Source organism: Sciurus vulgaris (assembly GCF_902686455.1).
Source record: "Sciurus vulgaris genome assembly, chromosome: 9".
Taxonomy (NCBI): domain Eukaryota; kingdom Metazoa; phylum Chordata; class Mammalia; order Rodentia; family Sciuridae; genus Sciurus; species Sciurus vulgaris.
In genome coordinates this window covers 81,970,425-81,992,317 of record NC_136469.1, presented here as the reverse complement: position 1 = coordinate 81,992,317, position 21,893 = coordinate 81,970,425, and the positions used below count along the sequence as shown (strand labels likewise).

The window sequence follows — 21,893 nt, the reverse complement described above, 5'->3', positions numbered from 1 at the left end:
GGTCCACAGGGAGCATTCTGACAATAAATGAAGGGTTTGAGTTGCATTCACTGCAATGGCCACACTTACAGAAAGGCCATGATGACTTTCTTTTCATAACTAAGTCCTCTAAATCCATAAAAATGTACAGCCCATAAAACTTGCTTGACTTATTGTCCTCATTTTGTTCACTGAGCAGGGCAACAGCAAAAATGAGATGATCTTTGGGACTTGACAGATCCACTTGTCTTAGGGAAGAGAGAGCCTTTGCAGCTGCTTGTTTAATGCTGTGCAGAGATCCATCAGCTTAGCTGGTGTGAAAAATCTCACTCGGTATGGATGAGTCACAGGTGGCTTTTGTGTGGAACAAGGAAAGAAAGGCCAGGCTGCCATTAGCCTGAGCAAGCTAATCTTTTTCTGCCACCATCACTTTCCTGCTCAATTAAGCCAGATGTATTCTCTAAAGGTCGACAGATGTCAAATTTGCACTAATCCAAGGGCCTAAAGGCATTTGCCCTTTAAGTCCCCAGGGAGGCTGGTTACTGTCACTGACAGAGGAGCAGGTGACACTGGCCTGCCATTATCAGGACTGAGAAATCAACTTTTGCTGGTGAAGTGGTGTATTCTAAAGAGGAGTTAGGGTAAGCCTTGGGGCGGTGAGGGGTGGGAATCTGCTTGGGTTTAGAGGATAAGTGAATAAAACCAGGGCTCCTTGCAGTCTGGGAGAATTAAAAAAAAGACTAGTGAACAGGTGGCTTAGAGAAAGAGAGAATACACATCTGAAATGCTATCTGTATACATTTTGGAAAGTGTCAGAAAGAAAATTTATAGAGAGGAGGACGGACCATAACTGATGTTAATCAGGCAACTCATCATTATCAACAAGTAATTACTGGACACATACCATGACCTTGCACCTTGCAAGAGTCTGTGATGCTATTGGGATTGACCAGTGCACCTGTTAATAAAGGAAACTGGAGCTTACTTACACTTTGCATAAATTGTCGTAGACTTCTCTAAGTTTTATATCAAATGACTTCGGAAATGTTCCCATAAATGTTTTCCGAAAAAACGGTGAGGATGGATATGATCAAAGTACGTTATTTGCTTGTATGAATAAGCCACAAAGAAACACATTATTCTGAAAAATTAAAATGCACTAATAAAAAATTAGAAAAGAAAACAATGGTGAACCAAGTCGCTGATTGGTATCAGAATGTTAATTAAGACGTCGGACGCTGATAACGGTGACTTATTTCCAATTCAGATTAGTGCTATTCAAGATAAAGACTGGCTGGTATTGGTTTAATCATTTATAACCAACCAGTCCATATCGGCAGAAATCTCAAAGTCAAGTGCTGAGAAAAATCCAGCATAGCCTGTTAGAAATGACAGTGTGCCCTGCCCGAAAGAACTTGCAGTACCCATGTTCCTCTGCAGTACCTGTCTTGGATTTTATAAAAATTAGATATAAAGGGTGGGACAATGCAGAGGAAAATCCTCATTCTTTCAAGTCCTTGTGCTATTATGTAGGACTTTTCTGGCTCTAGCTAACATAATTAATCAGGTTCACAGGTTTTGTTAGCTATTATCTCTCTCTCCATCCCCCTTTCTTTTTCCCTCCCCCTCCCTCCTCTCTCCCCTCCTTTTTTCTCTCGTTCTTTTCTTTTATTCTCCTTCCCCTTCCTCATTCAGGCAATCACTTTAATTTTTAAAACATATTTTTTGTTTGTATGAACTGGGTATTTTTGTTTTGAGTGCCTTATATATTTAATTTTCTTAAATGACATCCTGTGGCAGAGTTTATGTTAGTCTCTGCTTCTCTCACTCAGCACTATATTTTTAAGATTCACCCATATTGTTATATTATCTGGCTCTTCACTTGTGACAGCTGCATAGTACTCCTGTGTGTATCCCTACACTTCACTCATCCAGTCTCCCAGTGATAGACTGCCTCCATTCCCTCTATCTGCATCTCTTCAGTAGAGAGTGCCAGCGAACAGCTTTGAAACTCTATGAGCTTGTCTGGAAGCTTCCCTGGGATTTATACCCTGGAGCAGAATTGTTGGTTTCTGGACTCTGCATGTTCTTTGTTTGATGAAGTCCTGCCGGGTTGCTGTCCATAATAGCTTTGCCATCTACACCCCATGAATGAAAGTTCTCTCATGTCCACTCTTTGCCACCATTTGACATCATTGAGCTTCTGATTTTTTCTGGTTTATAGATATAATGTCTGTTGTTAAACAGAAATTTTTTCATTGTTTTTGCTTGAAACTTTTGCTTTTGAATTTTTTGTTTAACGAGGTCTACTCTAGTATTCAATTTCTCCTATCAGTTTGACAGTTTTGTCTTAATGTTAAGTTGTCAATCCATCAGGAGTTCATTCATGTATCTGGGTTTAAGAACGGATTCAGTTTCATTTTTCTCCATTTTCTTTTCCAGTTTTCCTGACAGTATCTATTCATTCAATCTTACCATGTATTTTTCTTTATTTTATATTAAGTTTCTATATGCACATAGGTTGGACTGAGCTATTCTATAGTCTAGATTTCTGTTCTTGTACCACTATCATACTGTTTTATCATTAGCTTCTATTGCCTTGTGTTGTGTTTCAGTATCTGATTGGGAAAATTCTTCATTTCTTCTTCAAGGTTGACTTAGCTGTTCATGGATGTTAGAGTACATTTATTGAATTCCTGAGATAATTCAACATTTTTATTAATATTGTATTGAAGTTATAGATTACTTTGGAGAGAAAAGACATCTTCCGTTATTTAAATTTACAAATTACCCTCTAACTGTTCATTTACATTCTTATAACATTTAGTATGTAATATTTTCATTATTGGTTAATACTAATATATGAACATTTCTACAGTTCTTTATTTCTAGGAAATTCCATAAAGCTTATTGGTTATTCAGCTCTGTTGAGATAACTGTTTTAGAATAGGGAACTTCATGAGTTTTTATGGGGGCTAAGAGGGAAGAATGCTTTTCAGATTTCTTTTTGTTTCTTTGTTCCAGTGATGAGTTGAGGAGTGATTTCCTTTTCCCCTATATTAAGGTCTTTGCTTTATCCCATTTACTGAAATTATCTTACACATTTTCTTCTAGAAAGATGCCAAAACCCCCAACGTGCAAGATGGACCAGTTGGCCCCATCTCCTAGCATCTTTTCCCTCAGTTTTTGAGATATGTTTTAGAATGTTAGCAGGGTGTAGAGGGACTCAGGAAGCAGACAGAATGAATTGCAGGAGTTCTCTCTTCCTGAAACATTGATTCTCTGTGGTGTGAAGAGATCACTTTCTTTATTTTGCAAGATGTGAGTCAATGTGTGGAGAGTAGCTGGAGTCACAGACTGGCCAGCAGCTGCGCTTGCCTGTGCCTCCTCTGCTCTGACCAAGGATGGTCTCTCCACCTGGACATTTTTCTTTTTCTTTTTAGAATTTTTTTGAGACAGAGTCTTGCTAAGTTACTGAGGCTGGCTTCAAAGTGGGGATCCTCCTGCCTCAGCCTCCCACCTTGCTGGGATTACGGACTTGGGCCAGCATGCCTGACTCCCACCAGCACTTTTGAATGTATAGCCCTGATTTTTACCTTAATATCTATTTTACTAATCATTCAGATTTCTAAAGATCACCTTTCCAGTGTCTATACATGTCTTGAACTTTAAAAATGTTACTGTGACTAAACAACCCCTGGCACTTTTAATTATTGTTCTCCCTGTCCCCTTCCATTCATAGTAATGGCCTTTAAAGAAACACTTTATACTGAGTGATAGCCTTCACTTTTTTTCTATCCAGTGACTCTGCTGGAATGTGGCACAGGTGAGCCAAAGCTCAATTTCTAAGTGCAGTAGAACCTTTTCAGATGTGATTTGTCTTCTCTGCATTCTTAGTGACTTTCTTCTTGAAACTTCTCCCCTTGACTTCTCAGCCACCAGTTCCTTTTTTGTCTTCTATCCTTGGATCATTCTTCTTGGTCATTTTTGCTATTTTTTTCCTCTGTTTTTTTAGATGTTGTTGTCCTCCAGTTCCTTATCTTCTTCTGTTTTCTCTTGGATGCTTTTCCTGAATAAATCAACTAATTTCTGGTCTTAACAACTATTTATATGTGATGACCTTTAGATCTCTCTCTTGAATCCAGAACTAAAATCAGATTCCTTACTGGACGCTGCCTATCCCAAAGTGTGCTCCTCATAATCCCCCACACCCATCTGTTTTACATTCATGAGTGGCACCTCTTGTTCCCCAAGATAGACTCCTGGAAGCCATCTGAGACACTTCTCTTTCACAGCTTTCACACCTGTCACCTCCTTCACAGCCTTGCCTCAGGCCCTAATTGCCTTGTTCCATGTACTTTGCCAAGATCTTTCAACTGTGTCCCCAACTCTCCTTCCTCACCCCTCCTAACCATTCTCCATATCGAAGCCAAAGTGGTCTTTCTTTTTTCCTCTCCATATGTTGTTTAAATTTTATTTGTTCTAATTGATTGTACATGGCAGTAAAATGCATTTATACATTTTGATAGATAATACATAATTAGACTGCGATGTCTCATTTTTCTGATTATACATATTGCAGGATCACATCAGTCATGCAGTCATGCATGTACATGAGGTAATAATGTCTGTTTCACTCTACTATCATTCCTCCCTTCATACTCTTTCCCCTCCCTTCATTCCCCTCTATCTAATATAAAGTAACTTTCTTCTTCCCTATCCCCCCACCCTTATTGTGAATTAGCTTCTGCATATCTCAGAAAACATTCAGCCTTTGGTTTTTTGGGTTTGGCTTATTTCACTTAGCATGATGTTCTCTAATTCCATCCATTTACCAGCAAATGCCAGAATTTCATTTTCTTTAAAGCTGAGTGATATACATCATATTCCACATTTTCTTTATCCATTCATCTGTTGAAGGACATCTAGGTTGGTTCCATAGCTTACCTATTGTGAATTGAGCTGCTATAAACATTGATGTGGTTGTATCACTGTAGTATGCTGATTTTAAGTCCTTTGGGTATAAAACAAGGAGTGGGATAACTGGGTCAAATACTAGTTCCATTCCAAGTTTTCTGAGGAATCTCCATACTGCTTTCCATAATGGTTGCTCCAATTTACAGTCCCACCAGCAATGTATGAGTGTACCTTGTTCCCCACATTCTTGCCAACATTTATTGTTGCTTGTATTCTTGATAATTGCCATTCTGATTGGAGTGAGATGAAATCTTAGAATAGTTTTGATTTGCATTTCTCTAATTGCTAGAGATGTTGAACATTATTTCATATATTTGTTGATCAGTTGAATTTCTGTGAAGTGCCTATTCAGTTTCTTAGCCCATTTATTGATTAGGTTATTTGGGGTTTTTTTTGGTGTTTTCTTGATTCTTTATATATCATAGAGATTAATGCTTTATCTGAGATACATATGGTAAAAATTTTCTCCCAATCTGTAGGCTCTCTCTTCACATTACTGATTGTTTCTTTTGCTGAAAAGAAGCTTTTTAATTTGAGTCCATCCCACTTATTGATTCTTGATTTTACTTTGTGATTTTTAGCGGTCTTATTAAGGAAGTCAGGTCTTAGACCAACATGGTGAAAATTTTCTCCACATTTTTAATTGGTGCATTATAGTTGCATATAATGGATGGGATTCTTTGTTATATTATTTACACAAACACACAATATAACAACATAATTTGACCAATATCACTCCCCAGGATTTCTTCTTTCCCTCCTCTCCTCCCTCCTTATCCCTACTACTGATCTCCCTTCCATTTTCATGAGACCCCTGTGCAATTTTTCTCTTTTTCCTCTCTAGCTTCCACATAGGAGAGAAAACATGTTATCCTCAACCTTCTGAGTTTGTCTTATTTCGCTTAACGTAAAGTTCTCAAGTTCCATCCATTTTCCTGAAAACTCCATTGCTTATGTACCTCATTCTCTTTATCCACGCATCCATTGATGAATGCCTAGACTAATTCCATAATTTGGATATTGTGAATTGTGCTGCTATAAATATGGGTATGCATATGTTGCCATAGTATGCTGACTTTAATTACTTAGGATAAATAATGAAAAGTGGTATAGCTGAGTCTAATGGTGGTTCTGTTCCTAGTTTTTTGAGGAATGTCCATACTGATTCCTGTAGAGGTTGTACTAATTCCCAGTCCCACCCAACGATATGATAGTGTCCTGTTTTCTCTACATCTTCTTCAGCATTTCTTGTTGTTTGTGTTCTTGATGACGGCCATTCTAATGGGAATCAGATGACATCTCAGTGCAGTATTGATTTGCATTTCCTAATTGCTAAGAGTGCTGGAAATTTTTTCCTTTATTTGTTAGCCATTTGTATTTCTTCCTTTGAGAAGTGTCTGTTTAGTTTATTTGCCCATTTATGAATTATGTTTTTTTTATTTTTTGGATGTTAAATTTTTTGAGTTCTTTATGTATATTCTGGACATTAATCCTCTGTCAGAATAGTAGCTACCAAAGATTTTTCTACCATTCTGTAGTTTCTCTCTTCACATTCTTTTTCCTTTGTTGTATAGAAGCTTTTTAATTTGATGACATCCGATTTATAACTCTTGACAGTATCTCCTGAGCTGTAAGTGTTCTGTTGAGAAAGTCATTGCCTGCACCTGTATGTTAGACCCTACATTTTCTTCTAGGAGTTGTGTAGTTTCTGGTCTAATTCCTAGTTCTTTGATTCACTTTGAGTTCACTTTTGTGCAGAATGAGACATAAAGATCTAGTCTCATTCTTCTACCTATGGATAATCAGTTTCCCCAGCACCATTTGTTAAAAAGGCTTTTCTTCCAGTGTTTGTTTTTGGTACTTTTGTCAAAGATTATAAGATTGTATCTGTGTGGGTATGGCTCTGAGGTTTCTATTCTGTACCCTTGATCTATGTGTCTTTTTGTTTTTTATGCCAGTACCATACAGTTTTTGTTAATACAGCACTGTAGCATAATTTGAAGTCAGGTATTGTGATGCCTTCAGCTTTTTTGGCATAGAATTGCTTTGGTTGTTCTGGGTCTTTGATTCTTCTTAATGAATTTTAGGCCAGTTTTTTTTTCTGGGAAGAATGTCATTGGTATTCTTACAGGGATTGCACAAAACTATATATTGCTTTTGAATGTATGGCCATTTTAACAATTTAATTCTGCCTGTCCATGAACATGGGAGGTCTTTCAATCTTCTTATGTCATCTTCAATGTTCTGTAGTTTCTATTGTAGTGGTCTTTCACCTCCATGGTTAGATTTATTCCTATGATTTCTTGTGTGTGTGTGTGTGTGTGTGTGTGTGTGTGTGTGTTGCTGGTGAACCCAGGGCCTTGTAGGTGCTAGGCAAGCACTCTACCAACTGAGATATATCCACAGCCTTTATTCCTATGATTTTTTTATATTTATGTTTTTTTTTTTTTTTTTTTTTCTGAGGCTATGGTAAATGGAATTGATTTCTTGATTTTTTTCTCAGTAGATTCATTATTGGTGTATAGGAACACTATTGGATTTTTGTATTTTGATTTTGTAACCTGCTACTTTGTTGAATTTGTTTATTAGCTCTACAGTCCTCTGTGGAGCTTTTTGGATCTTCTAAATATAGTATCATTTCATATTATATGCAAATAGTAAAAATTTCTCTTCTTTCTTTCCTATTTTTATCCCTTTTATTTCCTTTTCTCATCTAATTTCTCTGACTAGGTTTTCTAGTACCATATTAAATAGAAGTGATCAGAGTTAACATCTTTGTATTTTTCCAGTTTTTAAAGCAAATGCTTTCAGTTTTTTTTACCATTCACTATGATGTTTGCTTTGAGTTTTTTTGTAGAAAGCCTTTATGATGTTGAGGTAGATTCCCTATATCCCTCTTTCTTCAGTGTTTCTCATGAATGAGTGCTGAATTTTGCCAAAAGTTTTTTCTGCATCTATTGAGATGAATTAATGATTTTTGTCCTTAATACTATTTATATGGTAAATTACATTTATTGATTTGCATATGTTAAACCATCCTTGCATTTCTGGGATAAAACCAACTTGATCATGATGTACAGTATTCTTAATACATTCTTGAAAATGATTTTCTAATAATTTATTGAGCATTTTTGTATCTAAGTTTGTTAGAGATATTGATCTGTAGTTTTCTTTCTTTCATGTATCTTTGTGTGGTTTTTGTCTGAATGTGATATTAGTTTCATAGAATAAATTTGGAAATGTTCCATCCCTTTCTATTTCATGGAATAATCTGAGGACCATTGGTCTTAGTTCTTCTTTAAAGGTTTTATAGAATTCAGTTGAAATTCCATCTGGTACTGGGCTTTGTTGGAAGGTTTCTTTGTTTTGATTTTTTGAAAGACTTTTTACAACTTTTTATTACTGCTAATTAGTCTGTTTAGGTTTTCCATGTCCCCTTGATTCAATTTTGGCAGGTCATATGTGTCTAAAAATCTATCCATTTCATCTAGATTTTCCAATTTATTAGAGTGTAAATTTTCAATATAGTCCCTAATGATCCTCTGGATTTCTGTAATATCTGTTCTGATTTCTCCTTTTCATCTTTAATTTTATGAATTTGGCCTTTTTTTCTTTTGGTTAGTTCAGCTAATGGCTTATCTATCTTTAAAAAAAAAAACTATTCCTTTTATTGATTCTTTGTATTATTTTTTATTCTCAATTTCATTGATTTCTGCTCTAATCTTATTATTACCTTCTTTCTACTGGTTTTGGAATTGGTTTGTTCTTGTTTTTCAAAGACCTTTAGATGCATGATGAGATTTATTTGAGATCTTTCTGATTTTCTTATGTAAGTACTCATAGCTATAAACTTTTCTCTTAGAACTGTCTTTATAGTGTCCCAGAGGTTCTGGTATATTGTATCTCAATAGTTGTTTGATTCTAAAATTTTTCAAATTTCATTCCTTATTTCTTCTATCACTTATTTATCATTCAAAAGTATATTGTTAAATCTTCATGTGTTTACATAATTTCTATAGGATTTTTTTGGTGTTGAATTCTAATTTCATTTTGTTATGATCCAATAAGATATAAGGAACTATGTCAAATTTTTGTATTGGCTAAGAGATTCTTTGTAGCCTAAAATATGGTTTATTTTGGAGAAGGTTCTATGAACTTCTGAGAAGAATGTGTAGTTGACTATTATTGGATGAAGTAATCTATAGATGTCTGTTAGGTACATTTGATTTATAATATTTTCTAGGTTCAAAGAGTCTTTACTGTGTTTATGTCTGGATGAGCTATCTATTGGTAAGAGAGGTGTGTTGAAATCACCCAGTATTATTGTACCAGAGTCTATCTGAGTCTTTAATTCAAGTATTGTTTGCTTTATGTAATTAGATACACCAGCATTTGTGCATAAATATTTAGTATTATTATGTCTTCTTGTTGGATTATTCCCTTTGCCTTTTCAAAGTCATCATCTTTATATCATCTGGTTAATTTTGATTAGAAGTCTATTTTGTTAGCTATGAGAGGTGCTATTCCTGCTTGTTTTGGGACTCCATTTTAATGGTATACATCATTTCACTTCTTTCATTTGCAGCCTGTGGCTGTCTTTGCCTGTAAGGTGGTCTCTTACAAACAACCTGTAGTTCGGTCTTGTTTTTTAATCTATTTCTGGAAGCCTGTGTCTTTTAGTTGGAGAGCTGATACCATTCACATTCAATGTTATTATAGAAAGATGTTTATTAATTCCTGCCATTTTTGGTTTTTTCTAATGTTTAATATGGTCCTGTTTCTTATTTGCTTATCTACTCTTCAGATGAGATTGGTTCATTTGTGAGCTCAGGGATTTGTTTTTTAATTTCTCTGTGTGAAATATTTCCTTAAGTATTTTCCTTAAGTGCCAGATTAGTAGTCATTCTTGAATTTCTGCTTGTTTTGAAAGGTTTTTGTTTCTGCATTGATTCTAAAGGATAGCATTGCTAGATATAGCAGTCTTGGTTGACAGCTTTTATCTTTCAAGACTCAGAACACATTATTCTAAGCCTTCTTGGATTTTAGACTTTGTGTTTAAAAATCATATGTAATTTTAATTGAATTGTCTCTAGATGTGACCTGACATTTTGCTCTTTTAAAATTCTATACTTGTTCTTTATGTTAGTCCCTTTTGTTATAATGGGTCCTAAAAAGTTTCTCTTTTGATCTTGTCTAATTTGTGGTCTGAATACCCTCTATATCTGGATATCCATTTCATTCTTCATATTTGCAAAATGTTCTGTTCTTTCTCTGAAGAGGTTATTTCTTCCATTACCTTGAATCCCACAACCTTCTTCAATTCCAGTGATTCTTAAATTTGGTCTCTTAATTTTTTCCAGAGTTCTTGTATATTCGAGTCATGAACACTTTTTTTCTTTTCCTTAATATTGTTTGAACTTTCGAGGCTGACCACATTGTCTTCAGTTCTGAGATTCTGTCCTCAGCATGGTCTACTCTATTAGAGAGAATTTTGACTGAAGATTTATTTGATTTATTGTGTCCTTCATTTCCAAGATTTTTATTTGATTCTTTTTCAGTATTTCAAATGCATTATTGAATTTCTCATTTATATCCCATACTGACTTCCTTAATTCATTCTATTGTTTCTCTTCATTCTCTTAGAATTCATTGATAATTTTTTAATCATTCTTTTGGATTCTTTTTCTGATAGTTCATCCACTTCAATATTTTTGGAGTCAGTTGCTGGTGAATTATGAACTTTAGGAGGTGTTTTGTTAACTTTTTTTTTTTTTTTTTGGTCAAATTTTTTTTATTCCTGTGGTGGGTTTCATGCATTTGTTGGAATGAATTTTTCTTCCACTCCTGTGTGGACATTTTTAGGTCATGGCCTTCTCTTGCCAAAGTTTCCTCGAGTGATCAAGAATGAGACCCTTATAGGTATGGCACCCACAGCCTTTGTGTTAATTCTCTCGGTTTTTGCTATTATGGAGTGTATGTCCATGAAAGGGACCTGCAGACTCCCTCTAGCCATTCCTATTTGGGGCACCTCATTAGTTTGGGTATTTTTTTCTCTCTCCTATTCTTGTATTAAATTATAACTGAAGTTTGAGTGTAGTTAATTTGTGTGTGAAGCATGGTGTGCCATCTATTGGCTACGTTTAGTTCAGAGGCCAAGTCTCTATCCTGTGAACTTGTAGTGTTCCTGTGGATTCCCAGCACTTCACTGAAAAGGGAGAAACAAACAATAGAGACAAAAAATATACAATATTAAAATAAATACCTGGTGCCGACTATGGCATCTACAACACTAATTCCTATAGAAATAGGAATGGTGGGATCAGCAGTTGCCAACAGAAAAACAATAAATAAGTATGAACTCGATCTGGCAGTAAACAGTAGGTATAAACTATGTCTCCATAAAACTAATAACTGCAACAATATGAACAGTGTGGGCAGGAGTTATATAAAATAGATAGTTCTAAAAGGTGGTAAGAATACAGTTCATTAAGAAAAAGGAAAATGTGACAGGAAAATAGAAGAAAGTTTAGAATGTTCAAAATGTGAACAGAAAGAATGCAGAAGAGATGTAGCAAATGATGATTATAAAGAAAAAAGAGAAAAATTAGCAAAAACCTAAAGGGAAAGAGAGAGAGAGAAAAGAGTTTAGCTCTTAGTGGGAGAAGAAATGAGAGAAAGAGTGAAAAGAAAAACAAATGAACAACAACAACAAAAAATAAAGAAACAAACCCAAACTCTAACCCTCAAAAGACAAGATAATAAAAAATAAGTATCGTAAGAATATGCTAAAAATGAGGTGTGGGGAAACAAATATGTATGTGTATACATATGCATGTACCTATCAGCACAGCAAAAACATTCTCCTCCCCTTCAGAAAGGAAAAATGATTCTTAATGAGAAAATGATAGAATTGTCTTCACTGAGGTAGTGAAAATAGTCGATGGGTATATATGGTCACTTCTTTTGCCCAACTGTTCTTCTTTCTGTTTCTTCTTGGGCTGTGTACTGAGAGAGAGAGATAGTGAGAGCAAGGTGGGGATTGTTAACCCTCTCCTCTTTTTTGTTACTCACCAAGCTCTTGGCTGGAGTAGTCTAAAACTGGAACCAGTTGAAATAACTCTCAGCTTTCCTTCTCACCAGTATAAGGTAGTCTGGAATGGGAAGTACTATCATTTGGAGTTTTGTCCAGACAGACCAGATGGATGTACTCTGGGGGTGAGTTGCTACACTGTTCTAAGAGGGTGTTCCAGTGACTGAGGTTTAGGTCTATTAGGCTTTACAGTCTTTGTTGGGTGGTATCTGTTCTGGAGAGATTAGATCAACATCCCCTAGAGCCATGAGGATGCTGATTTCTGTTGGGCATATGGATCTCTGGAGTCTCCAAGGAATTCTTGAAGGGAAGGGCAACCAACCCTCCACATTGTGTTGTCCCTGAATATGACCTTCCCAGGCTTAGACCCTGAGTGTATTCACATTACCTGTTCAGTTTCCTGACCCTGTTCACCTGGTCACCTGAGCTGTCAAACTCAAAGGGCAAATGAACGGTATTCCCATCTGTTTTTCTGACTTGAATTCCCCTGGGTACAATCTTCTCTGCTCCTGTTTCATTCACTTTATGCTAGGTACACTATAGGGTGCGCGGCAGGGGCTTTCTGGGACAGTAAGGCGATATTTGCTGTGATCGTCCAGCTCCCACAGCAGCAAGCTGCAGTATGACCTTCTCAAGATGACTCCCAGTCCAGTTCTCTGCTTCCCAGTTGAGAAATACAGAGCACTTTTTAAACACCAGTTTGTGGTGCAGCCTCTGGATCAGCTAAGTTTAGGCTTCTCTTCTGATCATCAAGTTTTTCCATGCCAAATTTGTGCATCATGCCCCTCTTTCTGTTGTCCCTTCTCACTGCAGTTAAGCAGTGATGCTGCCATTGCTGCTGCTGCAACCAGTTTGGCTCCAATGTACTCTTTTTTGCTTTTCTTGCTCAATGCACCTGAATTTTCTGAGTCTTTTAGAGATGGTGACTGTCTAATATTGAATTTCAGTGAATTTCTTCTTTCACCCACCTTGCTGTTGCTTGAATCTGGAGCCATAGAGCAACTGACAATGAAGCCTTCCTCCAACCTGCCATCCTGAATCTACCCAAAGTTATCTCTTATCCACAAATATGGCAATGTTTTTACTGAGTTTGAAACCACTGTGGGCCCTCAGTGCCTTACACAAAATTAGAAACTTGACAATGTCCAGTTGAATTTGAATTTCAAATAAAGTTTGAATGGGAATGCCTCCCACAGGATAAGAGCCTAGACCTCAGAGTATGGCTACAGGTTTCCATAGTCTGACGCTTCCCATTTTTAGAGCTGAGTAGAACAGCTTTTATCTTGGACAGCCCAGTCTCTTTCCAGGTTTGGAACCTTTGTGGATTCAGCCTATGGTATATTCCCATCAGCCTGGCCTAATGCAACTCACTTTTTAAGAAAATGCTTGAGGGTACCTTCTTCTCTGAGTTTTTTCTTGACCTTTACTACTCCTTACCCCACACAACTTTAAAAAATATGATTGTGTCTGTACAGATTGTTTTCAACAATATATTCAGTATTTGTAATATTATCTATTATTTCCCTTTCTTAGACCTATAAACCACTTAACCTGGTTGACTTTATTTTTGTGTCTATCTTGTAGCATGACACCTAATACAAACTTTTTTTTCAGTACCTTTATTTTCTTTTTATTTATTATTTTTTTATTGTAAACAAATGGGATACATGTTGTTTCTCTGTACATGGAGTGAAGGAATACCATTTGTGTAATCATAAATTTACATAGGGTAATGTTGTTTGATTCATTTTGTTATTTTTTCCCTTCACCCCACCCCCCACCATTCCTTTCCCTCTATACAGTCCTTCCTTCCTCCAATCTTGCCCCCTTCCCACCCCCCAATTATGTGTCATCATCTGCTTATCAGCGAGATCATTCGTCCTTTAGATTTTTGAGATTGGCTTATCTCACTTAGCATGATATTCTCTAATTTCATCCATTTGCCTGCAAATGCCATAATTTTATTATTCTTTGTGACTGAGTAATATTCCATTGTATATATATACCACAATTTCTTTATCCATTCATCAACTGAAGGGCATCTAGGTTGGTTCCACAATCTGGCTATTGTGAATTGAGCAGCTATGAAGATTGATGTGGCTGTATCTCTGTAGTATGCTGATTTTAAGTCCTTTGAGTATAGGCCAAGGAATGGGATAGCTGGGTCAAATGGTGGTTCCATTCCAAGCTTTCTGAGGAATATCCATACTGCTTTCCAGAGTGGCTGCACTAATTTGCAACCCCACCAGCAATGTATGAGTGTACCTTTTTCCCCACATCCTCGCCAACACCTATTGTTGCTTGTGTTCTTGATGATCGCCATTCTAATTGGGGTGAGATAAAAATCTTAGGGTAGTTTTGATTTGCATTTCTCTTATTACTAGAGATGTTGAACATTTTTTCATATATCTGTTGATTGCTTGTACATCTTCTTCTGTGAAGTGTCTGTTGGTTTCCTTAGCCCATTTGTTGATTGGATTATTTATAGTCTTGGTGTAGAGTTTTTTGAGTTCTTTATAGATTCTGGAAATTAGCGCTCTTTCTGAAGTATGAGTGGCAAAGATATTCTCCCACTCTGTAGGCTCTCTCTTCACATTACTGATAGTTTCCTTTGCTGAGAGAAAGCTTTTTAGTTTGAATCTATCCCAGTTATTGATTCTTGCTTTTATTTCTTGTGCTATGGGAGTCCTGTTAAGGAAGTCTGATCCTAAGCCAACAAGTTGAAGCTTTGGACCTACTTTTTCTTCTATAAGATGCAGGGTCTCTGGTCTGATTCCAAGGTCCTCGATCCATTGTGAGTTGAGTTTTGTGCAGGGTGAGAGATAGGGGTTTAATATCGTTCTGTTGCATGTGGTTTTCCAGTTTTCCCAGCATCATTTGTTGAAGAGGCTATCTTTTCTCCATTGCATATTTTTGGCCCCTTTGTCTAGTATGAGAAAATTATATTTATTTGGGTTTGTGTCTGTGTCCTCTATTCTATACCATTGATCTACCTTTCTATTTTGGTACCAATACCATGCCATTTTTGTTACTATTGCTTTGTAATAAAGTTGAAGATCTGGTATTGCAATACCCCCTGCTTTGCTCTTTCTGCTGATTATTGCTTTAGCTATTCTGGGTTTTTTATTCTTCCAGATGAATTTCATAATTGCTTGCTCTATTTCTGTAAAGTACATCATTGGGATTTTAATTGGAATTGCATTGAATCTGTATAGCACTTTTGGTCGTATGGCCATTTTGACAATATTAATTCTTCCTATCCAAGAACATGGAAGATCTTTCCATCTTCTAAGGTTTTCTTTAATTTCTGTCTTTAGTGTTCTGTAGTTCTCATTGTAGAGGTCTTTCACCTCTTTTGTGAGATTGATTCCCAAGTATTTTATTTTTTTCGAGGCTATTGTGAATGGGGTAGTTTTCCTAATTTCTCTTTCTGAAGAGTCATCACTTATGTATAAAAATGCATTGGATTTATGAGCATTGATCTTGTAACCTGCTACTTTACTGAATTCACTTATGAGTTCTAAAAGTTTTCTGGTGGAATTTCCAGGTTCCTCTAAATAGATAATCATGTCATCAGCGAACAGGGATAGTTTGAGTTTTTCTTTTCTGTTCGTGATTTCTTACCATCTTCTCTGTTTGTCAACTTTTTTTTCAAGATTAAACATTTTGTCTTCAATATCTGAGGTTCTGTCTTCCAGGTGTTCTATCCTATTGGTTATGCTTTCTATGGAGTTTTTAATTTGGTTTATTGTTTCCTTCATTTCAAGGATTTCTGTTTTTTTTTTTTTTTTCAGTATCTCTAACTCTTTATTGAAATGATCTTTTGCTTCCCATGTTTGCTCTTTTAACTGTCGATTGGTACAATCATTTAATGCCTGCATTTGCTCTTTCATCTCATCATTTGCTCCCTGATCATTTTTATTATGTACATTCTGAACTTCCTTTCTAACATTTCTTCTGCCATGCTGTCATTGGGTTTTATTGATATAGCATGTAGGTTTGTTTGGGACATTTTCTTCCCTTGTTTTCTCATATTGGCCAGATATCAGTGGGACTCTGAGATAATGCCGATTTCCTCTATTGGCTTATAGTGTCCCTGTAGATTTCCAGTATATCACCTCCCAGCCTTCAGTAGCCTGAAGTCTTAGAGGAACTTGATAATGCATTGCTTCTGAAGAAAGCTGCCCCTAGCCCGCTGCTGGGTCCAGGGCTGGGGGCTGGCTCTGTGCGGAAAAGCTCTCACTGGGCGGGCCTTTTCCAAAGAGCTGGCTGTAGACCCGGCGTGCCGGCGTGCCGCTGCAGGGAGCCGGCCGGCTTGGGGCAGTCTCTCCTGCCCTGCCCTGGTCCGAGAAGCTGCCCACTGTCCCGGCCTGCCTCCCGGGCCGAGCTTCACCCAGTGGGAGAGACTCACCCAGAAGCTCTGTGTTGGGCAGAGTCTCTCAATACCTCCCCTTCTTGAATCCTGAGTTCTGGAGTGCCGGGAGATGCAGTCACCTTCTCTAGTCCGCCATCTTGTATCCTGCTAATACAGATCTTAATAAATGTTTCTAGGGCAAATGAATGAATGGGTCCTGGAAGATTATTTGAAATTGAACAACTTCAATGCAATTTTGATAGCACAATCTTGTTTAGTAAAGCTGAATTTCTGAATTCTCTCTTCCAGTAGGGTAAAGTAAAAGATATTTGGTACATTTTTACACTAAAAAATATTCATTATTTATAATACATCTGGTGTTTTTGGTTGATAAATCTGGCAACCCTGCCTCCATGGCTATTTTAATCTTAAATTAAATTAAATTTTAAATTAAATTTAAATCCCATATTAAATTCGATATACTTGTGGGTGTGCCTCAGAGTATTTGTAGTACTTGGTTCAATGAATAATTCTTTAATTCTCCTTCAACTGTGAAAACAGAAAGCAATTGGGATCAAGGAAACAGAACTCTGATGAGCAGCTAGAGAATGAGATTGCTTTATTGATACCAATTGTGAACTTTGTAAAGTATGGAGTTCACTTCTTCTGTTCTCACAATTGCTTTTCTCTGATGGATTTTTCTCCCCCTTAGCTTGTGACCAATCCTGTAAAAGTTGTGGCCCCAATAGTCCCAGATGTCTTTCCTGTACTGAAAAGACAGTGTTGCATGATGGAAAATGCATTTCTGAATGCCCTGGTGGGTACTACGTGGATGCCACTGGCCGATGCAAAGGTAAGAGGTGGCCTGTCATCATCACCATCATCTCTATCATCATCCTTATCGTCAAAAGTCTTTAATACATATAGTCATACTTGGTGCTATATGCTAATCATTTGAAAATTTGTGTATATGTTGGGAGAATGTTACTTTCAAAAGGATAGCTTTTTATTTTATAGAACCTGTGTGTATTTGGTATGGGAGTGGAAGATGTGGGTGGATTCTTAGGGCCTATGGTGAATTAAATGAAGGACTAATGCCTATCAATTACCCTAAGAGAGCGTTTGGTCTATTTGAAATGTCAAGATCGTCTTTAACATACAGTCGTATGTGCTTGTAAACCGCCACTAACCTGTGTTAGTGATGACAAAAATCGTTCTTTCCATGGCATTTATAAACTCATACATTGGCAGCTATGATGCACCACAAAAATAAAATGAAAAAGAAACCATGTTTGATAGCTGGTAAAGTTGAAGTCTGTATCCACTGAAATTTTGTTTTTATGTGCTATTTATATATTGTTTCTTTCAGACTGGTACAACCTAAACTATGAAACATTGACATTTGAGACTTTATAAATTTCCAACTTATATATGCCTGACTTATGTCCTTACTTACAGGCATCTAAGAATGTATTACTGCCTGGGACACATTGATTGCTCCTCCTTGTGAAATATACACACATTCTCACTTTTTCTTAGTGTCTGTTAGGATATTTAGAACTGTCCACTCACTTCTCCTTATCAATATGTCTGTCTGACAACCCCTAACACACCCACAGTTCACCCCTTTTCCTCAGTGTCCTGACCCCACGGTTCTTATCTTATCTCCCCACTTCGACCACACAGCTCCTAACCTTTGTTTCCCAGAGCTTTCTCACTTCTGTCCTAGTCCTGCTAAAGGCTCAGCCCAGACCATGCTCCCACCACCTGCCTCTTGTGTGTGGTGCTGGGGATCGAACCCAGGGCCTTGTGCTCGCAAGGCGAGCACTATACCAACTGAGCTATCTCTCCAGCTCCTTCCACCTGCCTCTTGGATTCAGAGATGTTCCACCATTAGCATGAGGGCCAAAGCAGGGAAGATATGTCCCTCACATTGGCATATGGAGTGGTCTCAGATTATTTTCTGCAATAAAATAATTCTTAGAATCCTAGGATGTCAAAGCTAGAAGCATCATAAATTATCATTTAGCCCAGCCTTTCACTATGCATATGCCAAGGGAAGTAGACCTGGAGAGCACTGGACTTGACTGAGGACATCGATGAGTTAGTGGACAAGTCAATTGGAATTTCAGCACTCCCATCCCTCATACCACAGGTTTTCCACTTTTTTCTTTATTCAGGCAGTGTGGGCTTCAGATCTAAGCAGACTAAATCCCAACCTTGTTGTGAGTGAGCTTTGTGATCTGGGTAAATTTTTTTAACATTTCAAGACCTCAGTTTCCTCACTGTAAAGTGTAGTTAATGATATGTACATCATAATGTTATGAGGATTGAAAGTGTGTGGGCTGGGGTTGTGGCTCAGTGGTAGAGCGTGTGTGAGGCACTGGGTTCAATTCTCCGCACTGCATATAAATAAATAATAAAGGTCCATTGACAACTAAAAAATAGTTTTAGAAGGTCACTGTGTAAAAATCACTTAATGCAAATGCTAAAAGTAGCTGATCAATAGGAGGCAGAACATGGGTAACAGGTGGGTGAGGAGCAGTAAGGGCAGTTCTAGCAGTGTGACCACCTCCTAACTCTTCTCTTCCCTTGGTCTGGTGAGACAAGCAAGGGGACTGAGAGTTGGAGGGCTTCCCAGCACCTACCAGGCCAGACACGGAGTGTGCTGTGCAGTCACCTCAGCCCACTGTGCAACCCGTTGTGTTCCTCTCTCTTTCCTCCTCAGTTTGCCATGACTCATGTGCCAGCTGCTCCGGACCCTCAGCCTCTCACTGTACAGCCTGCATCCAGCCCCAGGCTCTACATCAAGGCCACTGTCTGTCTAGCTGTGGAGAGGGCTTCTACCCTGACCATGGGGACTGCAAAGGTATCATTGGTGTCATTGTCATTCTTGGGAGAGTGTTCAATCACAAGTACGTAGATTGACTTTTTCCCAATAATATCACTTTCCAGTGCATCTTTTCCTCTAGCATACCTTATGTGGCTATGTGCATATAAAGGCCCTCCAAATCTGCATTTATATGTTCCACATTTGTGGAGCCAATGAACCACAGATAGGAATTTTTTAATTCCGGAAATTTCCAAAAAGCAAATTTTGAATTTGCTCCATGATTCTACATAGAGTCTGTCCAAATGAAAGATGTATAGACATTGTATTAAATATTGTGATTAATCTAGAGATGATTTAAAGTTTACAGGAGAATATGTATAGGCTATATGCAAATACTATGCCATTTTATTGGAGAGACTTGATCATCTATAGATTTTGGTATCTGCAGGGGTCACAGGAGCAATTCCCTGCAGATACCAAGGGACAATTGTGTTACATTTTTTTCATTAGAATAGTTTTATGAAAGGATAATCTGGGCAAAAAAAGTGTGAACATTTTCATGATTTTTCAGGTCATCCTGAAAACGGGATTTCCTTTACCATACATTAATACAAAATAAAACTCTTATTTTCTCCTTTCTCTTCTCTCCTAGCATCATTAATGTTTTTCTAGACTTCATTTTGCTTTTCTCTGAAGAACTTCTTTTTGTTAATGATACTCTGAGCAAACTGAAAGTCACTAACAATGCCTCTGGGCTGAATAAAATGGGAATCTTAAATTGCTATTTGCCAAAAAGGCTCTGGGCTCATTGAGAGAACAGTGGCATTTGAGCCTTTTGAAACTAGAACACTGGGGGCAAACACTTTAATTAAGCAAAATGAAATTATATTTTTTTGTACATAGAGTATCTTAGAAAAGAAGGTGAGAATAATTACAAGAAAAATATACTTAAAACCAAAAAGCTGCAATAAATAACTTTGAAAGAAAATTTTGAGAATCTTTCAAGGAGACAGAAAAGTTAATTGTATCAAAACGCGGACACAAAATTGTTCAAGTAGTATTTTGGCTTTGATTTGCCCTAGTCATCAGGGAAAACAACACACTGTGATTGATGGTGAAATTTTCATTGCTACTTGAAGGAAGCCTCTTCCTTGTCTAGAAAGGCAGCTTTTCTCTAGATAAATTCTGAGAGGAATTTGTTGCCTGGACCTCTCTATAATGAATGATAGGAGACATAATAGACAGTTACACAACAACCATTTCTGTGAAAGATACAGCCATGGCCTTCGTATGAAAGCTTCTAAAAATCTTCAATAAAAACTGAGGGCATAATGTTAAATCGTCATTCAGTGAATGTGCCAAGCCAATATTGTACACTTTGCTGGGTTTTGTGATCCAGCCTGACAGCCCTTATAGTACCTGAGAGAAGTAACCAGTCACAACACCCTCACTCTCTCTCTACCAGCTTTATTATCACCCCTGTGCTTTGTATAGACCTCTATAAAAATCATATTCTGAAAGGATGTATCTGGTGAACTTTCCTAAGTGGTTTTCATGTAAGGAGGGAATCCAGTTGGTTGCAATATATATTTGATGTTTGGATTGTTTTCTGCATTTTATTCCTATTTGTAGCCTGTCATGCTTCCTGCCAGACGTGTGTGGGTCCGGAGCCCTCTCACTGCACTGAGTGTCGGAAGCCTGAGGCAGGACTGCAAGCACAGCAGCTGTCTGGGGAACACATCCCCTTTGGCAAGTGTCTGTCCCATTGTAAAGCCCAGTTTTACTTGGAGAGCTCTGGGCTGTGTGAAGGTGAGTAGATGTGATTTGAAGAAATGCAAGTTGCTTCTGGGCTCACCTCTTGGGAAGACCTTTGTTTTCACAAGAGAAAGGTTCCAGGTTGCTTGTGGATGAAGCAGAAAATGGACATGCAGAAAAGCAGCCCCACCCATGTCCTCCCTCCCTTTGGGAACAACAGATGATCTTTAAGAGCCTCTATCCTTTCCCAAATTACATTCTCGAAAGATCCAGACAGAAAATCCTTCAAAAACTAAAAGTAACTAAGGAAGACCCAAACCTCATTGTAGAATTCCATTTATTTTTTTCTTATATTTTGCTACTATGAATAGAAATTGGTCCCTTCAGGGCAAAATCTGGACTAATGTCAAAAATCTCATGACCTTGGTATATCATCTATGAGAATTGACATGAGAATTGATAACCTGAATGATTCAACTCAGTGACCAGGTTGTTCAGGATCTGAAGGGAAGGGTATGGTTTCCTGGAAGAAAACAGGGGAAGAAGGACCTTGTATACTCCTACAAAAAGCCATCTTGCTGTGGCATGAACGGTTCAATTCTCAGGGTACCTGAAAAAAATAATTTATTAATCTTGCATTTTGCATTATTAATAATAATTTATTAATCTTGCATAATATGGAGTCACTAAAGGAAATTTTGAATGTAAAGTAGAAAAATAACCTGCTCATCACCCAAGCCCAGTTGCCTTTGCCATTGTGCTGTAATATCTGAGTCTTTTTTCCTACTCATAGCTTTGAGTGTTTACTTTTGTGACACAACTGTAAGCGTGCTGCAGATTCACTTTTGTATCCTATAAGCCCACTTATTAAAGTGGCTTCAGTTCCACCCTAGAGTACATTCTCA

At 37.4% G+C, this 21,893-nt stretch overlaps 1 protein-coding gene across 1 annotated transcript in view; it reads left to right on the top strand.

Moving 5' to 3' along the window:
* Nucleotides 1-21,893, top strand: part of FRAS1 (Fraser extracellular matrix complex subunit 1) — a 436,825-nt gene that overhangs the window by 212,345 nt on the left and 202,587 nt on the right. Inside the window, exons 16-18 of the mRNA XM_079152936.1 lie at nt 17,113-17,253; nt 19,129-19,269; nt 20,866-21,042. Of these exons, the coding sequence (XP_079009062.1) occupies nt 17,113-17,253; nt 19,129-19,269; nt 20,866-21,042 (459 nt within the window). The remainder of the gene's footprint in view (nt 1-17,112; nt 17,254-19,128; nt 19,270-20,865; nt 21,043-21,893) is intronic.